Source organism: Mandrillus leucophaeus, unplaced genomic scaffold (genome assembly GCF_000951045.1).
Source record: "Mandrillus leucophaeus isolate KB7577 unplaced genomic scaffold, Mleu.le_1.0 Scaffold608, whole genome shotgun sequence".
Taxonomy (NCBI): domain Eukaryota; kingdom Metazoa; phylum Chordata; class Mammalia; order Primates; family Cercopithecidae; genus Mandrillus; species Mandrillus leucophaeus.
The window spans coordinates 1865712-1893088 of record NW_012106564.1 but is presented as its reverse complement, the minus strand read 5'-3'; the positions used below and the strand labels follow the sequence as shown (position 1 = coordinate 1893088).

At 41.5% G+C, this 27377-nt stretch overlaps 1 protein-coding gene across 3 annotated transcripts in view; it reads left to right on the top strand.

Annotated features, from left to right (window-relative positions):
* The window catches only part of COL8A1 (collagen, type VIII, alpha 1), a 156383-nt gene extending 144389 nt beyond the window's left edge, over positions 1-11994 (top strand). For 2 of the 3 annotated variants that reach the window (XM_011999912.1, XM_011999913.1), the window contains 2 exons: positions 3454-3784; positions 7021-11994. In XM_011999912.1, coding sequence (XP_011855302.1) covers positions 3457-3784; positions 7021-8927 — 2235 coding nt within the window. In that variant the 5' untranslated portion in view covers positions 3454-3456 and the 3' untranslated portion in view covers positions 8928-11994. Of the gene's footprint in view, positions 1-3453; positions 3785-7017 lie in introns of all 3 variants that reach the window. The other variant, XM_011999911.1, reaches the window with a different exon arrangement.
* Positions 11995-27377: the final 15383 nt, after the last annotated feature.

The window sequence follows — 27377 nt, the reverse complement described above, 5'->3', positions numbered from 1 at the left end:
TTCTTTTTCTAAATCATTTTTAACAAGTACATTTAATGGCCATTACTGTTTTATTCATGTTAGGTTATCATTATTGCAGTTAACCTCACATTTACTTTGCTAGTATCCTTCTCTGAAAATGTTTGACATTTTAGTTGGTTTTGATTTGTCTTTCTGGTCACACTCCATTAATAATAACTTAAATATGAATAGTCCTTTTCAGCTTACAAAGAATTCATATTATCATTTGTACCTCTGAACAGCTTTGAGGGATAGACAGAGATTATAATTTCTATTTTATAGGTAAGAAAATTGAGGCTTAGTTAAGATAAGGGACTTGTCCAAGGTCATAGGCATGAAGAATGGCAGAGTCAAAACTTAAATACAAGTCTTTTGACTTATTTGACAGTGCTTTTGTCATATGACATGACACCCATCACTAAGCCAGCCTGGCTGGCAAAGATTCAATGTTTACATATGTTTAGATATGCTTATGTTCAAGAACACAAACACACACACACCCAGCTGTCAAACAAATAGAAATCAAAGAAAATATTAAGGAGAACTCACAATATTGTTGTGCTCCACATTCCCAGAAAGAGAGGCATGAAAACCCACTATCACAATTTCTTCCCAGCAAAAATTCGCAGGTTCCCTCTTTCTCGCCAGGTGTTTGTATAAAGTTACCCAAATTTGGTGTTCTTTTTAGTGATTTGGGAGAACCATCACACCACTTTGACCACCAAAAATATCCTCAGGGACAGGAGAAAAATTAGTAGGAATAAGTAAAGCGGTAAATTCTAACTAGGGCCCTTACATAAATATTCAAGTTAAAACTGAACAAAGTTTATTTAGATAAAGAGCCAGAGAAATGGCAGATGGCAGACCTAAGGAGCTGGTTTAGAGGAGAGAAAGGCCAAGCCTATGAGAGGAAATAATTCAACTGGTATTCTTCCAGGCATTTCATCTCCTTCCAGTTTTCCAGTATTTCATTAGATTGTCCTGGTTTAAAGATTGTTAAGTATAATCCAACACATCCACTGAATTGATGGAAGAGTGAAGGGCCAAACATGCTAGCTTATTATTACAGATTTTACCACAAGTCTGGGGTTCGATAACCAAATTCATTCATCCCCAGAAGTAGAATTAAGCACCAGCTTATACATTACCAGATATTACCACACATTTCTGGTATGGACTAACACTTTCAGATCTCTAGTAACTGTCTTGCAGACACTGAATGTTAGAGCTAAACAAGACTTAAGAGAACCTCCAAGTCTTATTTTAATAAATGAAGAACTTAAAGAAATCTGTTTAGATACACATAACTAGACAAGAAATAAGTACTGATCTTTGAGTGAAAAAAGCAAAAAATAGAAGTGTGTATAGTATACTGCAACTTATGTTTGAAAGGGATGTATATTATATGTGCATATCCACAGACTATCTGAAAAATATGAGGAAAAATTGTTGCTTCCAATATAAGGGATTTTAGATACTGGAGAACAGAAGTAGGAGGAAAATTTACTTTTTGCTAGATATCCTTTGCCACTCAATAACAGTTTACACATCTGTCACCCCTACTAAGAGTATAAGCTCCTTGTTGGTAAGGCCCACTGACCATATTATATTCATCTTAGTATTCCCAGATGGGCCTAGCAACTGTTTCTTCATTTTTTCAGAGGAAAAATGATTAGTTAGTATATTTAGAAAAATTGTAAAGCATTGAACTTTGTGATAGGGATTCATTTTAAGTATTTTCTTAGGTGCTTTTTATTAACCAATCTTTTTGTGGGCTGTTTACACTCTTGGCATTACCCTTGAATAGGATATTGCAAAATCAACGCACATTTTCTAAGAAGTGGAAAACTATGATCCAGAATTAAGTAAGACAAACGCAAAGAAAACAACTCCTGTGAGAATGGAAATTGCATTATTTATAGACAAAGTTTTTTCAAAGTTTTCCAGAAGACACTTACATTAAAAATTGTGAGAAACTTGCCACTTCTCTCTCTCTCTAGCATTATGATGACATGCCCCTTAAGATTCAAATTTTCATTAAGTCCCTTAATAAAGTGTGAGCATGTAATGGGCGTATGCCCAGTGTTAGTACTACAGGGGACGGGGCTGGGCAGGCAGAATATTGAACAGACCTAAGTGTGTACCACACTGGCCCTCTAGTGTGCGTTTGCCAACAATGCACTTATCTGGCTGTCTGGTTTTAGGCCTAGGGCGTTTCCAAACAGAGGTCTTTTCAAGCTGGTTTTTATAAACAGATAAGCCCCATTTATATTAATTCTGTTTACTGCCAATTTGTAAAGAGTGCTATTAATGGGCTTAGAAACAGCATATTCTTATCAATAGTTAAACATCTCCCTCATATTTATACAACTAATTTGCTTCGTAAACTCCTTTCTTTCATAAAAGGACAAAGATAGACTTTAATGGTCCAATTAACCAATTTCTAAACCAATGAATTCATAGTATTTAAATACAAGAAATAAAGGTGCATAATTATGATAGTGATTTTTAAAATATTTCATACTGTCACATGAAGAAGCATTTTTCTCTTCAATTCAGAAGACTTCCGCAGTCTTTGTTGCAGTTTGCTCTTTACATTTACATTTGTTTGTGACTACATCAAAGCAGCCCTCATCTGGCAGATGAAAAATCTCTACTGTAGCATAAAGCCTATAAATTATTAACTGTTTCCATTTAGAATATAATTTTGGCACTTACTAACAAAGCCTAACTTGCCACCAGTTTTGCCTCCTTTTATCAGAATGTATTCTGTTAGGATTAGATTTCATGCAAATGTAGACTGCCCAAACTAACAGTGGCTTAAAGAAGATAGAATTTCACTTCTCTCTTGGGTAAACAAAGTCCAGATTTAAGGATTGGTATGGCATCTTGTATTCAACCAGGACTGAGGTTTCTTCTAGCTTATTTTGTCATCCTCCGTGCACTGCATTCACCTCATGGTCCAAGATGTGTGGTCTGTTTCCAGCAACATATCAGCAATCCAGCCAAAAGGAAGGAGGAAGGGGAAGACATGCCCACTCCTTTTTAGGATTCTTCCTGGAAGGTACACCCATGACAACTACACACAATTGGCCAGAATGGCTGAAATGGCCCTGCCTGGCTGAAATGTCTTCATTCTGGGCTGCTGTACTCCCAGGTGAAGACAGGAAAACAGGGGAAGAAAGGCAGAATCGATATGAGGGACAACCAGCAGTCTCTCCCATAGTCTGTGTTCCCACCAATTGCCTTTGTTTGACAGATTCCACTCTTCTCTATTTTTCATTTGTTTGTTTTCTATAGAAAGGTAGCATTTTCCTTTTCATTTGCCTTCTATCATGAAGTTCTGATGTTAAAGACTGTTTCCCTTTTATTCCCCGCTTCTATCTCTAAATAAACTTAAGTCACCTGGCCTTGCAGAGTTTCACCAAGTTGGTGCATTGGTTCCTCCCACAGGTGATGGCTGTGCTGCCTGGCCCTCTGCAGCTGCTGGGAGTGCTGCTTACCATTTCCCTGAGCTCCATCAGGCTCATTCAGGCTGGTGCCTACTATGGGATCAAGCCGCTGCCACCTCAAATTCCTCCTCAGATGCCACCACAAATTCCACAATACCAGCCCCTGGGTCAACAAGTACCTCACATGCCTTTGGCCAAAGATGGCCTTGCCATGGGCAAGGAGATGCCCCACTTGCAGTATGGCAAAGAGTATCCGCACCTACCCCAATATATGAAGGAAATTCAACCGGCGCCAAGAATGGGCAAGGAAGCAGTACCCAAGAAAGGCAAAGGTAATATCACACTCCCAGGCTGTTATAAAACAACAGCTTTCCCAACCTCTAAATTATGGGATCAGAGGGGGAAGATCTATTTGAGAAACTTTAGTTTTAGAATTTGTTATTGGCATTTTTAAAATGCCTACTGTGTTCTAAACCATATTCTTGAAAAGTTCAAACCTTAAAGATACAGATAAGATTACCATTTATGTTTTGCTTTATTATTTTAAATAGCATCAGATGAAATAAAATATGTTAAATCACAAATAGTCTATCCTCTTATTATTTATTTATTCAAACATTCAGCAACTTTCTATAGGGAGCACCTATTTGTGTCAGGCTCTGGGCCAGATGCTGGGAGCTAAAGCAGTGAAAACAAAGAAAGGTGACAAGTCAGTCTTCTGAACTAAGAGAACAATGTTGTAAGGACCTGCTGTGTTAAAAGTCACATGAAAGCATTTTGCGAACAAAGTATTAGATAAGTGCAAGTGTTTTTAATACTAATCTAATTACATATGTCAATCAATAGATCAACAGAAGGAAACTAAGAGTACAGACTGCATCTAGGGATGACACCTGAAAATCTCTCCTGTTGCTTTCTTGACATATTTATTTAGCACCTACAAAATGCCCCTCAGTGTGATAGACACTGGACAATAAATTCATTTGGTTTGTCTGGAGTTCTCAGAAACCTAGCATTTGCTGCATCAGAGGAGCAATTACCTTTGAGGAAGTGGAGCCAGTCCCACTAGTCCCTACAATGGCAGGAAGCTCCACCTCTGGAGAACTACTGGATTTGGAACTTAGAGGCCTAGAAGCCTGGATGCTAGAAATGAAAGAGACCTATTCATTTGACCTTTCTGAGCCTATTTTTCTTCATTTGTAAAATAAGATTGTTGATACAATCAGTGACATACATGCTAAGCAAAGTGCTGAGTAAATGCTAAAGCACCCTAGGAAACTGGAGTTGCTACAACTGCTCATTCAACAAATCCTCAGTAAGAACAGAGTGTGTTCCAGGCACTGTGCTAGACACCAGGGATTCCTGATTCATCTCTCCTACTCTTCCCCAAATAACTCAATACAGTTAACTACACAATTCACTGGTTAGAAATAGCATGCCTGAATAGTACTATAATCATATCTATTCACATAAAGAAAGTATTACTGACTTTCTACTCTTTAGGAGCTCGTACTATACTTAGAAGATTATCTCAGACATTTCTTTTCCTTCCTTTATTGAATGGCTTGCGTGGCCTTTGGCACTTCTTGTACTTACTCTGATGGGTACTCATATTTTAAAAGAATATGAATTCTCTGTTTGTATTTTATTCCTGGACAGTAAGTCAGTGAAAAGTACAATGGTCAGGATTAAGGTGTTACTAGTGACATAAGCATTATGCCAAGAAGATACTGGAACCATACATTTCATTTCTCCATGTTATCCATTAGTCCCAGCAGCATGGGAGATCCAGAGTTGTATTTATCTGAAAGGCACAGCATGTTCATTGTAACGGCATGTGCTGTGTATTTCAATAACAATTTGAGAAACAGTGACACCTTTCACATTTAATCTTGTAGTGTGGCTATCTTATTCTTATTTTTGTGTGTAGACAGGCAAGCAGAGATGCTCATGGCTTAAGGGACCCAGTCACGATCTCACGCCAAGACCAGAAAGATAAGCAGAGCTTCTTGCTCCTAAACCAAGCTCTCGACTTCATCCATACTGTTTATCATTCTAAAATATCTTACTCAGCTCTCCTACTTAAAAGCCAGATTTGCATATGAGAAAGTATTTGTTAAATTAATGAACTAATATTTGAGGCTTAAGAAATCCCATAGCACATTGAAGAAATTAAGCAAATCTACTGATTCTAAAGGTAAGATGTTACTGAACCACACACAAAATAAAATAATTCTATTCTTTCCTTTTATATTCCACATCATACTGTATTTAAGCATAAGAGGAAATATTTTGACCATAAATTATTATATTTAAAAACTTTGCCAGGCACAGAGAGAAAAATCCTGCATATTCTCACTTAAATGTGGAATCTAAAACAATCGAACTCATAGAAACCCAGAGGAGAACGGTGGTTACCAGAGGCCTTGGGGTAGGGTAGGAGGGAGAGAATGGAGAGATGATGATGAAAGGTTTAAAGCCTCAGTTAGGCAGGAGAAATAAGTTGTTTTTTGGATATCTATTGCATAGCATAGTGAGTATAGTTAATAATAATGTATTACACCCTTCAAAATCACTGACAGAGTAAATTTCAAATTTCTCACCAGATAAAAATAAGTATTTGAAGTGATAGATATATTTAGCTTGATTTAATTACTCCACACTGTATTCATGACTCATAGTATCACTTTGTGATACTATATATCACATAGTATCACCCCATAAATACAATACAACTATAATTTGGATAATGACTCCAATGTTGTTTAAAATACACACACACACACACACACACACACACACACACACAGAACAAATGAGATGAAAATATATATACATGTTAAGTGGTTATCTCTGAGTAGTGGGCTTATAGGCAAATTTGATTTTTCTTTATACATCTTTGAATCTTCCAAATTCACTATAATAAACACACTATAGTATCTCCAAGTTTTATACTTGGAAAAATGTTTCTTCATTACTTTTTAGCTTCTTTACTTAACCAATGCTGATACAAGCAGCTTCACGTATCAGTTATCAAAAAATACCTCAAATACATAAAAAAAAAATTGTCAGCTTGATTTTTCTTTCTTATTGATTTTTTTCTTTTTGGAGACGGAGTTTTGCTTTTTCACCTAGGCTGGACTGCAGTGGTGCAATCTCGGCTCACTGCAACCTCTGCCTCCTGGGTTCAAGTGATTCTCCTGCCTCAGCCTCCCAAGTAGCTAGGACTACAGGCACATGTCACCACAACCAGCTAATTTTTGTATTTTTAGTAGAGATGGGGTTTTGCCATGTTGGTCAAGCTGGTCTCGAACTCCTGACTTCAGGTGATGCACCTGCCTGGGCCTCCCAAAGCTGTAGGATTACAGGCATGAGCCACCATACCCAGACTGATTTTTAAGTTCTAGAAGATGAGCATATTATTCCTAATCTTTCCTCTTGATAAGTATTAGGCAAATGTGTCAGAAATAAATAATGGTTGTCAGTACTTCATTGATGCGAGAGACAATCTACTAATCAATCTCTCTCTCTCCTCCCATACCCCTTCTCTCTCTTCTCTTCCCAGTAGAAATACCATTAGCCAGTTTACGAGGGGAACAAGGTCCCCGTGGAGAGCCTGGCCCAAGAGGACCACCTGGGCCCCCTGGTTTGCCAGGTCATGGGATACCTGGAATTAAAGGAAAACCAGGGCCACAGGGATATCCAGGAGTTGGAAAGCCAGGTATGCCTGGAATGCCAGGGAAGCCAGGAGCCATGGGCATGCCTGGGGCAAAAGGAGAAATTGGACAGAAAGGGGAAATTGGGCCTATGGGGATCCCAGGACCACAAGGACCTCCAGGGCCTCACGGACTTCCTGGCATTGGGAAGCCAGGTGGGCCAGGGTTACCAGGGCAACCAGGACCAAAGGGTGATCGAGGACCCAAAGGACTACCAGGACCTCAAGGCCTTCGGGGTCCTAAAGGGGACAAGGGCTTCGGGATGCCAGGTGCACCAGGTGTAAAGGGCCCTCCAGGGATGCATGGCCCTCCCGGCCCTGTTGGACTGCCAGGAGTGGGCAAACCAGGAGTGACAGGCTTCCCTGGACCCCAGGGCCCCCTGGGAAAGCCAGGGGCTCCAGGAGAACCTGGGCCACAAGGCCCTATTGGGGTACCAGGGGTTCAAGGACCTCCTGGGATACCTGGAGTTGGAAAGCCAGGCCAGGATGGGATCCCAGGCCAGCCAGGATTTCCAGGTGGCAAAGGGGAGCAAGGACTGCCAGGGTTACCAGGACCTCCAGGCCTTCCAGGGATTGGGAAACCAGGCTTCCCAGGACCCAAAGGTGACCGGGGCATGGGAGGTGTTCCTGGGGCTCTTGGACCAAGAGGGGAGAAAGGACCAATAGGTGCCCCAGGAATAGGGGGTCCTCCAGGCGAGCCAGGCCTGCCTGGAATCCCAGGTCCTATGGGCCCTCCAGGTGCTATTGGTTTTCCTGGACTCAAAGGAGAAGGTGGGATTGTAGGGCCACAGGGGCCACCAGGTCCCAAGGGTGAGCCAGGGCTTCAAGGCTTCCCAGGAAAGCCAGGTTTCCTTGGCGAAGTAGGGCCTCCTGGCATGAGGGGTTTGCCAGGTCCCATAGGGCCCAAGGGGGAAGCTGGGCTCAAAGGTGTGCCAGGACTCCCTGGTGTTCCAGGGCTTCTCGGACCTAAGGGAGAGCCAGGAATCCCAGGGGATCAGGGTTTACAGGGCCCCCCAGGTATCCCAGGGATTGGGGGCCCTAGTGGCCCCATTGGACCACCTGGGATTCCAGGCCCCAAAGGGGAGCCTGGCCTCCCAGGGCCCCCTGGGTTCCCTGGTGTAGGGAAACCCGGAGTGGCAGGACTTCATGGCCCCCCAGGGAAGCCTGGTGCTCTTGGTCCTCAAGGCCAGCCTGGCCTTCCAGGACCCCCAGGCCCTCCAGGACCCCCAGGACCCCCAGCCTTGATGCCCCCTACACCACCACCCCAGGGAGAGTATCTGCCAGATATGGGGCTGGGAATTGATGGCGTGAAACCCCCCCATGCCTACGGGGCTAAGAAAGGCAAGAACGGAGGGCCAGCCTACGAGATGCCTGCATTTACCGCCGAGCTAACCGCACCTTTCCCACCGGTGGGGGCCCCAGTGAAGTTTGACAAACTGCTCTATAACGGCAGACAGAACTACAACCCGCAGACGGGCATCTTCACCTGTGAGGTCCCTGGTGTCTACTACTTTGCATACCACGTTCACTGCAAGGGGGGCAACGTGTGGGTTGCTCTATTCAAGAACAACGAGCCCGTGATGTACACGTATGACGAGTACAAAAAGGGCTTCCTGGACCAGGCGTCTGGTAGTGCAGTGCTGCTGCTCAGGCCCGGAGACCGGGTGTTCCTCCAGATGCCCTCAGAACAGGCTGCAGGACTGTATGCCGGGCAGTATGTCCACTCCTCCTTTTCAGGATATTTATTGTATCCCATGTAAAAAAAAAGAAAAGAAAAGAAAAGAAAGAGATTTTATAGAAGAAAAGAAAATGATGCACCAAAAAATCCAAATGAAAAACGTAATTGCTTCAAAACATTTATATAGTTGGAAAGTTATATTTAAGTGAAAATTTGGACCATCGTGTACAAATAAAAACTAAGATGCATGTTTAATACTCCACACAGCAGCCTGTAATTGAGAATGACGGGATAGATTTATGTATCAAGTACTGACACTTGGTTGTACCCACTGGAATCATATTAGCTGTTATATGTTATATGCTTCCACAATAACCTGCTTATTCAGATCAGTCAAAATATATCAGTATGAAAGATCATAGCTAATGAAAGGCACTCACTCATATTGTTTACTTTAAAATATTTATAAATATGCCTTAAAGAAATATCAATGATAACAATTACATACCGTATTTACTTGCTTAATTTCCTCTGTATTTGTGTAGATACCTTGACATGGAATGTATGGTGGGGAGACCTGCAGTGTTACTGCCCCAGTGGGAGGGGGCCCTGGGGACCCTGGTAATGCTTTAGTCAAAGGGATATCTCTCTCATATCAGAGGCTGTGTCTTTTAGTAACAGCAGTCCTCATCAGAATTGTGTGTCTGTTGTCTCTAAAAGAATGGGTGAACCAATCGGCCATTGTGAATTTACTCAGTGCCTTCTCTGTACCTAGCACTGGGTAAAACACTTTCGTGGAGCATTAGACAGTAACCCTCAAGGAGCTAGAGAACCAGACGGGAGACATGAGCAGTAATTAACTCACCAGAGTTTCTATTTCATCTTTTTTTTTTTTTCTGTGACTTATATTTCTATTTTCTTTCCTCCATGTAATTTTCACTATGGCCCAACTAATATAAACACCTGGAAATTACAAGGAAAAAAAACTCTTCCTCCAATTGAACTTTCCAAATCTGTGGAATATTTATTTGTAATAGCAGTTATCAGTTATGCTTATATAGCATTAAAAATTCTCCTCCTTTGACCACACACACAACCACAGTGTGGTTCTAATCATGGAGATACCAGTAATTTTTAGTAACTGTGAATTTTGAAGACATATCTCTGTTTAGTATGTATGCAAATTGATGTATAATCTGAGGTTCCAAAGTCAATTTTTTTTTTTTTTTTTTTTTTTGAGATTCAGTCTCACTCTGTCACCCAGGCTGGAGTACAGTAGCACGATATTGGCTTACCGCAACCTCCACCTCCTGGGTTCAAGCAATTGTCCTGTCTCAGCCTCCCAAGTACTGGGACTACAGTCTTGCGCCACCATGCCTGGCTAATTTTTGCATATTTAGTAAAGATGGGTTTTCGCCATGTTGGCTAGGCTGGTCTCGAACTCCTGGCCTCAAGTGATTCACCTGCCTCAGCCTTCCAAAGTGCTGGGATTGCAGGCGTGAGCCACCGCACCCAGTCAAAGTCAATTTTCAAAATCCAAGCCATACTTTATTGGTGAGGGGGTCGTTTCAGAATTACACAGAAAAATTAATGTTTGAAAAAAATAATTCTGAAATTTTGAATTTAAAAACGGATGTGCTACTTCCGGGTATAGGAAGTAAAATTATAGGAAAAGAACTGTTTCTTTAGAAGCGGACTGTAGAAGGGCAATGTAGAATGTCAAAGGGCAACAAGAGCCCGTATTTTTAATGTCATCCTGTACTCGGTACAAATCAAAGGCCAATACAAGTCTAAAAAGGAGAAATAAATATTTTTCCAGGTTTTTGCTTGGGCACATACTAACTGCTTTGGGCATCCTAATCTGATCTCAAAACACCGAAAACCCATTTTGAGCTTGCTGTTAGCCTGCTGCTGAGTCTATTAGTCACTTGGAGCAATAATGTGGGGTTATGGTGGTGGAATCTTATATCTTTTTGTCAAAAATAAAACCGTGAGTTAAGGGGATAGATATAGATGGAAAAATACACAAATAAATACGGTATGAAAACACATAGAAATGTGTCTTTGTCAAATCTGAATCATTATTACCATCACAAAAATCCTTCTCTTGGCCAATATCTCATTTCCCTATACAGTATACAAGCACCATTTCTTCTCAATTTTTAAGAAGAGAAATTAGTCCATTACCACAGGGGTTCTTAGTCACTACTAATTATACAACAATCTTTTCCCAACAAAAGATGACCTCCACAACCTTTGTTTTCAAAGCAGACAGCATTTATGTGGCCAAATATCCTTTGGGTTGTTCTTGAGGATACTGGTTTTGGGCTGATGACTATGGGGGAAACATGGATCCACTGGCCTCCTTCTGCTAAACAGCCACATTGAAATGGTTTAAAAGCAAGTCAGATGAGGTGATTTGTAAAACTGTATTTATCTGTACATGTATGGGCTTTTAATTCCCACCAAGCAAGAGAGAAATTATCTTTTTAGTTAAAACCAAATTTCACTTTTCAAAATATCTTCCAACTTATTTATTGGTTGTTACTCAATTGCCTATATATATATATGTGTGTGTGTGTGTGTGTGTGTATGCATGTGCATGTGTGTGTATGTGTATTATCAGACATAGGTTTCTAACTTTTAGACAGAAGAGGAGCAACATCTATGCCAAATACTGTGCATTCTACAATGGTGCTAATCTCAGACCTAAATGATACTCCATTTAATTTAAAAAAGAGTTTTAAATAATTATCTATGTGCCTGTATTTCCCTTTTGAGTGCTGCACAACATGTAAACATATTAGTATAAAAGCAGATGAAACAACCACATGTTCTAAAGTCTAGGGATTGTGCTATAATCCCTATTTAGTTCAAAATTAACCAGGATTCTTCCATGTGAAATGGACCAAACTCATATTATTGTTATGTAAATACAGAGTTTTAATGCAGTATGACATCCCACAGGGGAGAAGAATGTCTGTAGTGGGTGACTGGTATCAAATATTTTACAGAATACAATGAACGGTGAACAGACTGGTAACTTGTTTGAGTTTCCATGACAGATTTGAGACTTGTCAATAGCAAATCATTTCTGTATTTAAATTTTTGTACTGATTTCAAAACCATCATTAAATATCTTTAAAAGTGTGTTTTTCATCTTGCTCATATCATTCAGTTGACGCTGAACCTCACAAGCATTTTTAAATTCCTACTCTTATGAATTAGCTGCTGAAATAGAGACCTAAAATAAGCATAGCTTACATGGAACAATTTATTCCTCTTTGACATAAGAGCTCCTAGGACAAGCAGTCTAGGACTCACATAGTAGTTCCAATCAGGGCCCCAGGCTCCTTCTATCTTATTGCTCTTCTACCTCAAGGCTGTTGCCCTCATCTCCACGGTCCAGGATACTAACCATCAGTCACATTCTATCCCCAGGGAGGATGAACAAAGCAGGAAGGACAGGATACGCTTTTTGCTTTAAAGAACTCAACCTAGTAGCTGCTTGGATCACTCTCTCCCATATCCCTTGGCTCCAAATTTAGTCACATGACCACAAGAGGCTGTAAGGAAGTGTGGGAAATTGAATAGTCTATGTAACCATATGCCCAGCTAAAAATCAGGGGTTCTATTTTTAGTAGTATGGGAGAAGAGAGAATCCATATTAGGGAATAATTAGCTGCTGCATCTGCCACTTCCATTACAAAAGAAAAAATGGCCATGGACTTCTCTTTTCCCGTAAGAGACCAATCTTCAAATACTCCATTCTATTTCACTCTGCCACAAAAATAAGCCAAATATTTTGAGGGGAGATAGTGGTGAGTGGAGGTAAAGGGAAGAAGCAGACCTGTTTGAAGAGCCTAAGGGTCTTAATAAGACCCTGAGAAGAATTATTTTGTGATGACTTACCAATCCCAGAATGATCATAACTTACCACGTCTAAAATATTACAAAGGGATTATTCAAATCATTCAATAAGCAAGTATGTACCACCAGTCTATGGCTGGTTAACTTACTTGTTTAAACCATCAGGCTACAACTTCCATTCCCATACAGCCCAGTTAGTTTGGTTTTATTTCATAGCCAAATACACTTCCCTCACAGTCATCTTATTGGCATAGAGTGTTGTCACAAAAGTGAATGGAAGAATAGATAGAGGAAATAGAGGCAGGGAAGAATAAATGGTTAGAATTTGTAATGCTGAACAGCAGGGCAAATCTATCATCACTGTTACTAAATAAAGGAAATCAAAATATATATCTTATAATGGGTGTATAGTACCCCTTTATATTAAAACAGAACACAAATAAAGTAGCCCCTACTTGGTGCCTGATACTACTAAGCAATGTGAGGCATACAAAAGGACAGAAAACATAACTCTTCTCCTTAAAAAATTATCTTCTGGGCCAGGTGTGGTGGCTCACACCTGTAATCCCAGCACTTTAGGAGGCTTAGGCGGGCAGATCACGAGGTCAAGAGATCGAGACCATCCTGGCCAACCTGGTGAAACCCTGTCTCTATTAAAAATACAAAAATTAGCTGGGGGTGGTGGCACGCGCCTGTAATCCCAGTTACTCAGGAGGCTGAGGCAGGAGAATCGCTTGAACCCAGGAGGCAGAGGTTGCAGTGAGCCGAGATTGTGCCACTGCACTCTAGCCTGGCACCAGGGCAAGACTGTGTTAAAAAAAAAAAAATTATCTTCTGCTTGGAGGATATCAAGATGTTTGTTAAACAGTAAATTGATTTCCAAGAGCGGAGCCTGCACAGAGCAGGTGTTGTTGACTGGATTCATACGTGCTAGAGAAATTCAGAAAGAGAAAGACAGTTCCATGCTGCCCTCTTCCTGGGAATACCTTCTCTGACCTGTCTGCTGGGGAAACTCCTCACCCTTCAGGGTCATTTTCTCCCCCACATCACCAACCTGCCTCACACATGCCTCTGTGCCTTCACTTTTTCTGCTTTGTAACTGAACCACTTGTCATCTTCCCTAGTACAGTATAAGCTTCTGTGAGCAGGCTAGTTCTTTCATTTTTTCATCCACAGCCCATCATCGAGTAGTGGTCTAATACCAGGATGAGGAAAGAATGAATCCCTGAAGAATGCTGTGGGGTGAGGGGTGGGGGCAGGGAGTCCTAAACTGGATGTGAGTTTAGACCAAATGGCAGGAAACTCTCTTCTAGCTCACGTATTCAAGATTATGTAGAAGCTAACTGTGGGATAAAAATTTCAGATTGTTGGAGAGGTGATTTTTAAAGATATGTAGAATTTGGAGGGAGGGATCATGAAAATATCCCAAGAGAAACAGCTTCTCCTCCTTTAATCGAGAGGAGAAAACTAAGTGTGTATGTGTGTCTTGAGTGGCAGGCAGAAAGGAAGTTGAGCTCAGGGAAATGGTCTGACTAGATCAGAGCATCTACCCAAGGACTAGTAAAGGAAATTAATTTAATAACTAAAGGAAGGTCAGTCAAGTGACACAGCGCTTCACATACAGGGAAGAGACATTTCTATTTTTAATATGCAATAAGACCCAGTAGGTCTTTAAGTGGGAAAATGGTATAAAAATAGGTATTTTAGAAAAATTATTTTGATGACGCTATGAAGCTGACACTGAAGAAGGCAGGTTACACGTATTAAAACCAATTATGGGACCAGACCATCTTTTATGCAGAAATGAAATATTGGGTGATGGTGAAGGACCCTAAATAGACCTTGCAAGTGAGGAGGTAGAAGAAGGTAGGTTCAGGTGTCAGGGTTTAAGGGCTGCAGGACAATGAAGCTGTTTCAGGGCCTCAGAACTGGGATGATGAAGAATGGAAAAACTGAAGAGCTAGCTGAAAGACTGAATTGAACTTGGGGACAATACTAGATGGCCTTATAAGACAGAAGGAAGCTTGGCCCCAAAAGAAGGAAACTTGGCCCCAAATGGCAGTTTCCTCCCATTGACAAACTTGGAAAATAGGGATGGTGCCATCAACAGAAGTGGGTAGGCCATTAGTAGAACCCATGCCAGGCAGGATACAGGGGAAGACACCCAGTTTGCTTATAGACTTGTTGAATCTGACCTGATGGTGGGTTTTTTAATTTGCTAGGGCCACCATTCATGAAGTGCCACACACTGGGTAGGCTTAAATAACATACTTTATCACAGTCCTGGGGCTAGAAGTTCAAGATCAAGGTGTCAGCAGGGTTGGTTTCTTCTGAGGCCTCTCTCTTTGGCTCACAGATGGTCATCATTTATCTATGTCTTCACATAATCTTCCTCCTATCTGTGTCCTAATTTCTGCTTTTTATAAAGACATCAGTCATACTGGATTAGGGTTTACCTTTGTGACCTCCTCTTAACTTAATTACTTAAAGGCCCTATTTCCATATATGTCACATTCTGAGGTCCTGAGGTCCTGCAGATTAGGACTTCAACATGTGCATTCTGGGGGACACAATTCAGTCGGTAACAGTGGAAGATGCCTGTGCTCCAAAGATGTGTTCTTGGCAGGAAGATGAAAGGTAGAACTGTGAGCCTGGGGAGAGGTCTCGTGGCCTCTTGTAATAAGAGGGAGAAAAAAGACTAACCTGTAATTAGTAACACCATTTGCAGAACAAAATAAATTGCTTTACAATTTCCTCCTTTATGTACTGCAAGAAGTTAGTTTAACACATCATTTCATCAAAGATACAGCAAAGATAAACATCATCCAAATACATATGAAATTACAAGGCATTCCAAACATACAGAGCCAACATAGAGTTGAAACGAATCATGTCTTATTATATTTTGGGAGTTTCTCCCCTTAATGGTTCTTGTGACCATTAAAATGCAAATGTTCATGCTCATTCCATATCCTGAATAACAAAAATATCTCTGAAGTAGCCTTAGGATTATCTTTTAACAGAGAGTTGCACAGAATTTTGGATATTTTCTTTCATTTTACAGAACCAATACTTGTGTCTAGACAAATTTCATTCTCAAACAACTTATTCTTTATGAGTCAAAATCATCTAATAATGTGTCTTATTATTAGAAAAAAAATTTTTTTGCTAATTCCTAAGGATACATGTAATGGAATTTAAATCAAAGTGGGACATATCATCTCACTTTTACAAGTTATTCAGAAGCTTCTTGTGTGTGTTACTGAAACACTGGACCATCTAATCAAATTTTCCTTAGACACATCCAGAACCTTTCCAGAAACTTTTTGCTTTGCTATCTTACTGTAAGTAAAAATAGATTTGTATTAGAATCAAAGACACTTCTAAATTAAAGTTTATAAATCTTGAGGACATCTACATTTCACATGGCTTATTAAAACCATCACAACCTAAAAATTAATTTTGTAATAAGCACAGCCAAGTCAGTTCTCATCTGACAAGTGAGTGGCTGGCAGCAATTTTCACATCTGCTCTTCATTCGTGGGATGAGAGACACAGGGGAAAAGCTGATGTAACACTGATGACTCTCCACTTGCATACTACTAATAATAGTCATCTTTCCTCAGCAAAGATGATGCTGTCCTTGCTATTTATTCTGCCAAACAAGACTCAAAATAAAAAAAAAAAAGTTAGGAGAGGGTTCTAGGGCCAAACCAAAAGAGAACAAATCTCAGCGCCTCTGTTCACCAGCTATGATACCTTGAGCCAATTACTTAACCTCTTTAAACTTCAATTTTTGCATTTATAAGATAGTAAATGATAACACTGAGTATCTTCTACAATAGTTGGAAAGGGAGGTGAAGTACTAGGGTGTGGTATGGAGGGTATATTAGTCCATTCTCTCACTGCTACAAAGAAATACCTGTGACTGGGTAATTTATTATGTATTTATGTATTTATTTATTTATTTTTGAGACAGGGTCTCACTCTGTTGCCTGAGGTACACTAGTGCAATTATAACTCACTGCAGCCTCGAACTCCCGGGCTCAAGCAATCCTCCTGCCTCAGCCTCCCAAGTAGCTGGGACTACAGGCACATACCATCATGCCTGGCTAGAGACTGGGTAATTTATAAACAAAAGTTTAATTGACTCACAGTTCCACAGGCTGTATAGGAAGCATGGCAGCATTTGCTTCTGGGGAGGCCTCAGGAAGCTTTTACTCATGGTGGAAGGCAAAAGTCAGAGCAGGCATCTTCTCATGGCTGGAGCAGGAGGAAGAGAGAAAGTGGGGAGGTGCTACACACTTTAAAACAACCAGATCTCATGAGAACTCACTCATTCACTATCATGAGAACCACTGCATGGGGACAGTGCTAAAACATTTATGAAAAACGGCCTCCATGATCCAATCACCTCTCACACCCCACCTCCCACACTGGTGCTACATTTTGACATAAGATTTGGGTGGGGATAGAGATCCGAATCCTATCATTCCACCCTTGGCCCCTCCCAAATCTCATGTCCTTCTCACATTGCAAAATCCAATCATGCCTTCCCAACACCTCCCCAAAGTCTTAACTCATTCCAGTGTTAACTCGAAAGTCTAAAGCCCAAAGTCTCATCTGAGACAAAGCTAGCCCCTTCCACCTATGAGCCTATAAAATAAAAAACAAGTTAGTTACTTCCAAGATACAATGGAGGTATAGGCATTGGGTAAATACTCCCATTCCAAAAGGGAGAAATTGGTCAAAATAAATGGACTAGAGGCCCCATGCAAGTCTGAAACTCAGTAGGGCAGTCCTGAAATCTTAAAGCTCCAAAACAATCTCCTTTGACTCCGTGTCTCACATCCAGGGCACACTGATGCAAGGGGTGGGCTCCCAAGATCTTGGGCAGTTCCACCCCTACAGCTTTGCAGGGTTCAGCTCCCAGAGCTGCTCTCAAAAGCCGATGTTGAGTGCTTGTGGCTCTTCCAGGCAACAAGTGCAAGCTGTTAGCATATCTACCATTCCAGACCCTGGAGGACAGTGGCCCTCTTCTCACAGCTCCACTAGGCAATGCTCCAGTGGAGACTCTGTGTGGGAGCTACAGTCCTGCATTTCCCCTCTGCACTGCCATAGTAGGGGTTCTCCATGAGGACTCTGCCCCTTCAGCAGGCTTCTGTCTGAACATCCAGGCTTTTCCATACATCCTCTGAAACCCAGGTGGAGGATCCCAAGCCTCAACTCTTGCACTCTGCATACCCACAGGCTTAACAGCATATGGAAACCACCAAGGCTTATGGTTTGCACCTTCTGAAGCAGTGGCTCAAGCTGTACCTGGACCCCTTTGAGCCAGGGCTGGAGCTGGAATGGCTGGGATGCAGGGAGCAGTGTCCCAAGCCTGCACAGGGTAGTGGGGCTCTGAGTGTGGCCCACAAAACTATTCTGTCCTCCTAGGCCTCCAGGCCTGTGATGGGAGGGGCTGCCACAAAGATCTCTGAAATGCCTTGAAGGCATTTTCCCCATTGTCATGACTATCAGCATGTGCTTTCCTCTTAGTTATACAAATTTCTGCAGTCAGCCTAAATTGTTCCCTGAAAATGGGCTTTTCTTTTCTACCACATGACTGGGTTGCAAATTTTTCAAATGTTTATGTTCTGCTTCCCCTTTAAATGTAATTTCTAGTTTTATGTCCTTGCTTTGCTCACACATTATTAGCATAGGTTGTTAGAAGCAGCCAGGCCACATGTTCAACACTTTGCTGCTTAGAAATTTCTTCACCGATACCCTAAATCATCACTCTCAAGTTCAAAGTTCCACAGATCCCTAGGGCAGGGGTAAAATACCACCAGGTTCTTTGCTAACACATAACAAAATAACCTTTGCTCCAGTTCCCAATAAGTTTCTCACTTTCATCTGAGATCTCGTTACCCTGGACCTCATTGTCCATATCATTAACAGCATTTTGGTCATAATAGTTTAACAAGTCTCCGGGAAGTTCCAAATTTTCCCTCATCTTCCTGTCTTCTTCTGAGCCCACCAAATTGTCCAAACCTCTGCCTGCTACCCAGTTCCAAAGCCGACTCCACATTTTCAGGTGTCTTTATAGCAATGCCCTACTCTTCAGTACCAATTTTCTGAATTAGTCTGTTCTTGCACTGCTATCAAGAAATACCTGAGACTGGGTAATCTACAAAGAAAAGAGATTTAATTGATTCACAGTTCTGCAGGCTGTACAGAAGCATTAGGGTATCAGCTTCTGGGAAGGCCTCAGGGATCTCCCAGAGGGGTAACAATTGCTACCATTTAGTGACTGCCAACCATGTGCCACAAACTGCTTTAAATGTTTTTATGTATTGATTTAGTTACTCCTCATAATAACTCTATTTAATCAGCTCCATTTTACAGCTAAAGAAATGAAGGCACTGGGCATGGTGGCTCACACTGGTAATCTCAGCACTTTGGGAGGTTACCAAGGCATAAGGATCACCTGAGCCCTGGAGTTTGAGACCAGCGTGGGTAACACAGTGAGATCCTGTCTCTACAAAAATATATTTAAAAATTAGCCAGTGTGGTGGTGTGCACCTGTAGTACCAGCTACTTAGGAGGCTGGGGAGGAAGGATCCCTTGAGCCTGGGAGTTCAAGCCTTTAGTGAGCTATGATTGTGCCTGCACTCAAGCCTAGGTGACAGAGTGAGACCTTGGAAAAAGAAAAAAAAAGAAGGAGAGAGACAGAGAGAGGGAGAGAGGGAGACAGAGAGAGAGAGAGAGAGAGAGAAGAAAAGAACAGAAAAGAAAAGAAAAGAAAGAGAAAAGAAAAGAATCAGTGATATAGTAACTTGTCCAAGATCTAATAAATGACAATGCCAGGATTTTAATGCATATATCTGGCTTCATAGTCCACACTCTCAGGTATTATGCCAGATTGCCTCCTCAAGGAAGGAGACAAACGTTCTTAGCTATCTAAGAAGCAAACAACTGCCAGTGAGGGTTCAGGAAATGACAGGGCTCTCAGTTGTTTCTTGATTATTATGCTTACCAGAGACAACAGAAATAGTCAGTTGCAAAAAGACTATGGCAGATGTTACGGTGACATTCCCATCCCTTAGAATATATAAAGGCAGCAGGCTTTGAAAAGGAAGGGGACCTACCTCACACTTATTAGGAAGACTAGTATCAAAACAAACAAAAACCAGATAATAACAAGTGTTGGCAAGGATGTGGAGAAACTGGAACCCTTGTGCACTGCTGCCGGGGAATGTAAAACTGGACCACTATGAAACAGTATGGTAGTTTCTCAAAAAAATTAAAAATCGAGTTACTATATGATAAGCATTTCTACTTTTGGGTATATACCCAGAAAAATTGAAAGCATGAACTCAGACATACATGTGTATATTCATGTTCATAGCAGCATTATTCACAATATCTAAAAGGTGGAATTAACCCAAGTGGCCACTAATAGATGAATGAATAAACAAAATGTGTCTTATAATGCAAAGGACTATTGTTCAGCCTTAAAAAGGAAGAAAATTTTGACACATGCTATAAAATGGACGAACCTTGAGGACATCACGCCAGTCACAAAAGAACAAATATTGTATGACTGTACTTATATGCAGTACCCAGATTAGTCAAATTCATAGAGGTAACAAGTAGAATGGTGGTTGCCAGTGGCTAGAGTGAGGGGAGTTTTTGTATAATGGGCACAGAGTTTCAGTTTTGCAAAATAAAAAGAGTTCTGAGGATGAATGGTGGTGATGGTTGCACAACAATGTGAAGGTACTTAATGCCACTGAACTAAACTGTACTTAATATACTTAAAAATGGTTAAGATAATACATTTTATATTATGTATCATTTACAATTTCAAAAAATGATGTTAAAAAGTTAAACTAAAGGTGAACTATTTGTCAATAGGAATAAACCATAGGAGGCAATTGGAAATGACTTCTAGCAGCCTCCCTTACCTCCAAGTTCACTGCACTTCTCACCAAATGCACCAGGGGCCTAAGCAGCAGCATTTTGGTGGCCCAAAAACCACAAGTCCCAGCTCTCCCAGGAAAGCTTCTGCAGACCATCATGGAAACTCCCACTTTCTGTGCCTCCTCTACTTCAGTGGATGTTACCTTGTAGAGACCTTAAGACCTGGCTGCTGGATGCAGATGCTCTGCCTTCACCCATTAACTTCGAAGTACAAACCCAGATGACTGGATTTCTTTTTCCTCAGGCCCAAATATGCAATCTGCATGCCAATTCTCTCATTACACAAGCAAAGTTAATAATCAGGTTTTTCTTCACCTAAATGAGAGGATCTTTACAGAGCCCATACATACTCAAGATATAAGATTAGAAAAAGGAAACTTTAATTCAGCCATCTGACCTCAGCAGGCCCGGTCTGGAGAAGGAAGGAAAATCCACTGCCAATCTAGGCAGGGACCAATAAAGGAATATGGTTTTGGCAGCTTGCAGGTCCCTAAGAAACAAGGTCTCCCTCTCGTGGCCATGATAGAAACAGCAGTTCAACAAGCGGGTTTCAGCCAAATTTTTTCTCACAGGAATTCTGTTGGCATTCAGAGAGGTCATAGTGGGAATGGCTAGCCTCTGCTTCATGAAGTCTTGGACCACAGCTTGGGATCAATCAACAGCTGATGACTGGAATCACCTGGAGGAATCTTTATTTATAGGTCTGGCTGTAGGTGCTGCCCGTCAGCAGGGACCCTAGCTGAGCTGTGGGCCAGAATACCTACACATGTTCTTTCCACAGGGTTTCTCTGTGTGGGCTACTTTGAGCTTTCTCACAGAGTGATGCCTGGGTTCCAAGCGAGCATCCCAAGGGAGCAAGGTGGAAATGCGCAGAATTTTGGGGATCTAGCTTCAGAAGTCACACAACATCATTTCTACCACATTCTCTTGGTTGACATGATAAAGTTCTGCCCAGGTTCAAGGAAATGGAACACAGATCCCCCCACTCAGTGGGAGAATGGTCAAGGTCAGATTGCAAGAAGAGTATGTGAGATGGAGGATATTGGCGGCCATCTTTGAAAAATACAATCTATCACATTGTCTACCTGGTTGGTCAGTGCTTCACTTGTAGTGGATACTCTCTGGTGGACACACACATCTGCCACAAAGATACACACACTTTGTGCCCACTCCTTTAGGTCCCTCACAGGCCTCTTCCTCAGGTCTCTTTATTACTGAACTTCAAATATTCTACCTTAGAGACCTTTCACCCAATCAACTATACCATTCACTGTTGCTCAAGCCCCTACATTTATACTGACCTCAGACTATTTTCTCCATTCAAAGGAGATGAATGCATGTATTGAAGCTCTGCCCACCAGGATTCTGTTCATTTCTGTCCTTTAGGGTTCCTCCCTGAGTGGGACCACAGTGCAGTAGCAATCCATTTTCAGTTCTACCAACATACCAAGCTTAACCAGTTTTGAGTATTTTCCTCCAACATTATCAGCTAGTTATAGAGAATAACCCAGAGGACATAGGTGTGAGCTGAGAAACACAAAAGGCAAGGAGCTCTGGGCCATCTGTTCATATATCTTGTGACTTTTGGACTTGCTTAGATGTGCTCCCACGTATACCATTTCTGTTGTTCAGTGGATTGTTGCTGTGAGCACCCAACCTTACAATAGCCAGTTCCTGAAGGGCAGTTCTGGTCATATAATCATTTGATGGTCCATAGTCAAGTGCCTGCTTCTGCTAGGACTCAACATTTTGCTCACAGCTGCTTTTCAAATGGTTTGGCTGAAGAAGGCAAAGCTGTACTAGAAAACCCTTGAGGCAGGCACCATGATTCTCTCTTTAGGATCTGCCAGAGATTCCATATAGCATCATTATCTATCACCCAGCACCTTTGGATCTGCCACGTCATTATGGCCTGAGTGGCAGGGCTGCTTGTGCCGTAGCCTAGACTTGCTGCTGAGCACTCCCTTCTCTTGACCCTACGCAAAAATGGCAGCCTTTTGAGTCACCCGATAAATGAGTAAGAACACTATTTCCAAATATGGCATAGGCTATCTGCACAAAATACTGTTTCTCTTAGTGGAAGATGAGAGATACAAAAAATTTTCCTTTACATTGAAGGGGATTCCCAGGTATGCCTCAGATCACCAAACTCCTAAAAATATAATCATTGTTCCAGGTGCCTGAACATTTGTAATTTCTCTCACCCTTTAGCATGCATGTATTTTACTAGGGCATCCAGAATACTTGCCATTACCTGCTGTCTAGATCCAATTAACACTACGTCATCAATACAATGGATCAATGTTTTGTTTTGAGAAAAAAACAGAGTCTTTTTGAACTATATGATGATGGACAGCAGGAGAGTTAACCAGCCCTGAGAATGTTAACAGAAAAATATCCACAGCCTTGAGTTAATCTGAACTCAATCTGCCCAGGTGAATACAATTGCTTTTGATCTTCTTTCCTCACAGATTGGACTGAACATATTTGCTAGATCAAAATCACATATGAAGTGCTAGCGGCGGTGTTAATCGATTCAACCAAAAATACATTATCTGTTATAGCTTCTCTGATTAGGGATATCATTTGATTCAGTTTACAGTAGTCTACTATTATTTGCCATGGTCCACCTGGCTTCGAAGGGATCATATTGGTTAACTGAACTCCTTAGTCACCATTACTCTTTCAAGTTGGCATTAATCTCTGCAATTTCACTGGAATGAGGTATGGCCTCTGATTTATTATCTTTGCCAAGGAGTAAGGGAGAGGGATACAGTTTCAGGGACTTCCACTAGGCCCTTCCTACCATAATGGTTCATACTTGATTGGTCAGAGGACCAATGTAATGGTTTTATTAGCTGCTATCACAGTTATGCACATGGCAACTGGGGAATGACCATAAGTTTATGGACCCATGACAGCCAGTGTGAAACAGATTAGAAAACGTATCCTATCACCCAGCCACCGCATGCCCCATTCTAAAAGGGGTTTATGGTGCACCTTAGATTCCCTGGTATTGATGTAGTTCACCCTGTATCTGACAGCCCTTGAAAGAGCTAGGAATTCCCAATTTCTCCAGTGTATGGTTCCTCTGAAAAAATGCCCATAGGTTCCTGTGGAAAAAGTATGGGTAAATACCATATATATTTGTGGTGTTGCAGGGGGTCTTCCTCAGGGGGATCCAGATTCTTTTTAATTGATGAGCTCTGGGTTTCCAAACTGGCTCACATCTGGAAACCCGTCCAGAGATCATACTATTCCATTTTGGCAGTTGACATGTGCCTTCTGTTCACCAGCTCAAGTTCACTGTTATTGCTGTTATATAATTCAATCAACACTTTCATTAGCTTTCTACCTATCTTGCCTCTAAAAATATCATAGTCTATGGAACACCACAGATATCCTGAATATCAAGGACCTCTGACTGTAATTACATCCATTTTGCTTCCGATGATTCCGCGCTGCCAAATGCCTTTGCTATTCTAGGATTCTATGGTACCTATTGATACTAGAGCATCTCCTGCTGTCATTCCTAGCCTGCACAGGACAGTCGCCATTAAGACTCTCAGCCAAATTGGTGCTCAATCACTACTGCAATCTTATTGCTTTAGCAGAAAGATTGTCCTCTGGCCCTCCCAGGAGACACAGTGAGCTGACAGGTTCTTTGGTCTTAAAAAACAAATACATTCTAAAAAAAAGTCCAGGGCTCTGAGCCTTCTGACTCTTTCCCTAATAACTTGCCAAGGCAGTTCTGACGTCTTCATCTCATTTATCATACATCACCACTGTGCCTAAGCTTCAAGTTACCTCACAAAATTATTGGTTCTTGCTGACATAGAGAAAACCTATAGCTTTTCTCATGAATAAGTAATTTTCTCCTGTAGTAAGCACTATACTTTCCACTCCATCTATGCTGAGATTTAACGCTAGTTCTTGGTGAAGAGGAAATTTAGAGAGGTGAAAGCAGATCTTAAGACAACAAAAGCATCATGTTTGTGAGGTGCTCAGAGACAGAAGCTATCAGCATGATGGAAATGGTCAATCACAGCTGCAGAGGAGCTCAGACACGGGTCAAAGGAAAATGGAGCAGGTTATCAACAGTATTGCTTCAAAGTCATAATGAAAGAAGAGGGTGGTATTAAAAAAAAGAGGATTTTAATAGAATCCAAATCTTTACATACATACAAATACATGTAAATCTTTACATACACATACAAATCTTTCCAGGAAATTCCACCAAGCAACAGAATTGAGAACCATTGTCCTAAATTATTGGATTTCAAAATTCACAGAGAAAATAGAAGTCACAAGACAGGAATAGCTTCATCGTCCTGCCATCTCAGGAATCTTCTTAAAATGAAGTGACCCTGCTTCTATCAGATGGCATCTCCTGCATGTGTCTCTGAATTTCCATCTGTTTCCCCTTTGCAAGAACCTGACTCTTGCAATTATCCCCCTTTCCTTGACTCTCAGCAGTGCACCCTTGTCTCTGGACTACTCTTCTCTCTTGATTCGAAGGGATCATATTTGCCTCGCTCTCCTCTTCCCTCTGACTATTTTCTCCTGGCTCTTTGGCCTGTCCTCCTCCACCTGACATCTAAATAGTGGAAGCCCAGGAACTCTTTTCTGCTCTCTACACTGTCTCCCTAAGTAATCTCATCCAGTCCCACTTCTCTTCATTTCCATTTCTACTATCAAATTCCAAGACACTGCTATCTCGCTTTGATGTCTGCAAGAGCCTCCAACCCAGTCTTTCTGTTTGTACTATTCCTACACATCACCCAGCTTAAAAAACATAAGCAGATCTCACAGCCTAAAAATTGCCCAATGGTTTCCTGCTTGAAATCCTTATGATTGCTGAGAGGTTCTTTCAGGTATGGCCCCCATCTACTTCTCCATCCTCATCTCTTGCCACAGTCCTCCACTAACCCTCCCACCTAGGTCCCAATTGCTATGTAGTTCCTTTATAGCACTTTTATCTTTTAGCTGAACTTATCATTTTTATCTGAATTTATTTATTCATTTACTTGTTTCTTGTCTATTTTGTCCTTATTGTTTATGGTCTGTTTTGTCCTTGTCTAACGCCTACCTCATCATTTTATCCCCTAAACTGTTCCCTCCTCCTTTTACTACTCCCATCTATGATGTTATTTTATTGTATTTTATTTTTTTTAGTTTTTAAGATATGAACCTATAGATTTTTTTGACTTCTGTTTTCCTCACCATCCTATTTCCAAAACATTAGCACAAATTGGTGGTAATGCTCCTCACTTTGGCTCTTCCTTTTTTTCTATACTATTGTTACCCTAGTCCAGTGAGTGTGGGTCATTTTGGGGACACAGACCACATTGAGAGTGCTGTGAAGGTCGTGGGGCAGACGGGAAATCACTTACTAGTAACTCAGCAAGTTACTTAATTCTCTGTGCCTTAGTTTCATCATCTACAAAATGGAAAGAAAAATGGTATAAACCTGGAGCAGATGCTTTTTATGCCCCTTTGCTCACTTTCAAATTGGCTCAGCCACGGAGGAAAGCTCTGGGCACACTGTCATCATCCCACCTCAAGTGAGCTGAAGTGTGACCGCTCTACTCTTCTGCCTCAGGGCATTCTCCAACAGCCTGGGAATATCTGCCAATTCATATCCCTGGCAACAACCCTCACTCAATGGTGGATGATAGTCAGTGGTAAGTGTCCTAGCCTTCTGTCCTTTTGAAGATGCTATGTTGTCTGGGGTGTATACCCTGGGGTTCATTGATGTGCACCAGAAAAATTTAGGACCTGGGCACACACGAGGAGTTTAGGAGCATACGTTTAACAGGCAGAAGAGAAGAGAAAGAGGTCTCTTCCTTATATAGAGAAAGGGGTCTCCCTGCGGAAAAGACTGGCTGGTGGTAAATGTGCCGAATTTTCTAGTCCAGTTTGAGGAGGCGGTGTCTGATTTACATAGGGCTCATAGATTGGTTCGACCAGCTATGATGTTTACATAGCACACGGGGAAGGCTGGTCACTCCACCCTAATCTTATTATGCAAATGGACTTTCCAGTTGATCAGTGCCATCTTGTCTGCTCCTTGCAGTACACGTGGCTGGCAGAGACGGGAAGATGGAGGTGCCATTTGAACATGTCTAGTCCTTAGTTCCTGCCAGCATTCATTCATGCAGGCTCCCAGCTTGCAGGCTGCTCTTTGTTAGAAAATGATTTGGGGCTGCTTTTCATTAAAAAGAAAAGCCTTACTGAGGACTCCCATACCCTTACAATCTGTCTAAGTAATTTCTTCTTAACTCCTGTATCACTTTGTGAGGCTAATTCTGGGGTATATCCTATTTTTTTCAGAGGGTCTCCAACAGGATAAAGAGCCAGCTATTGTCTATATCAAAACCAGTTTAATATCAATCCTCCTTCCTTGTCTCACTCTCTCTGCCTTTATTCCTGCATCCAGGGATCACCTCCCAAATAAACTACTTGCACCCAAGCCTTTGTCACAGGCTCTGCTTTGAGGGGAATCCTAAGTAGGCAGTGATTTTATCAGTTGGGGTCCTACCACGCAAAAGATGACCCATTTAAGTTGGAAAGCTAAAAAGAATTTAGTAAGGGGAGTATTTCTGAACATGAGGTAGGGTTAGGGAAATGAAACATGGTGTAGAACCCCAGGACTAGTAATGGTGGGGAGCACTTACCACTCCTAAGTCTGAAG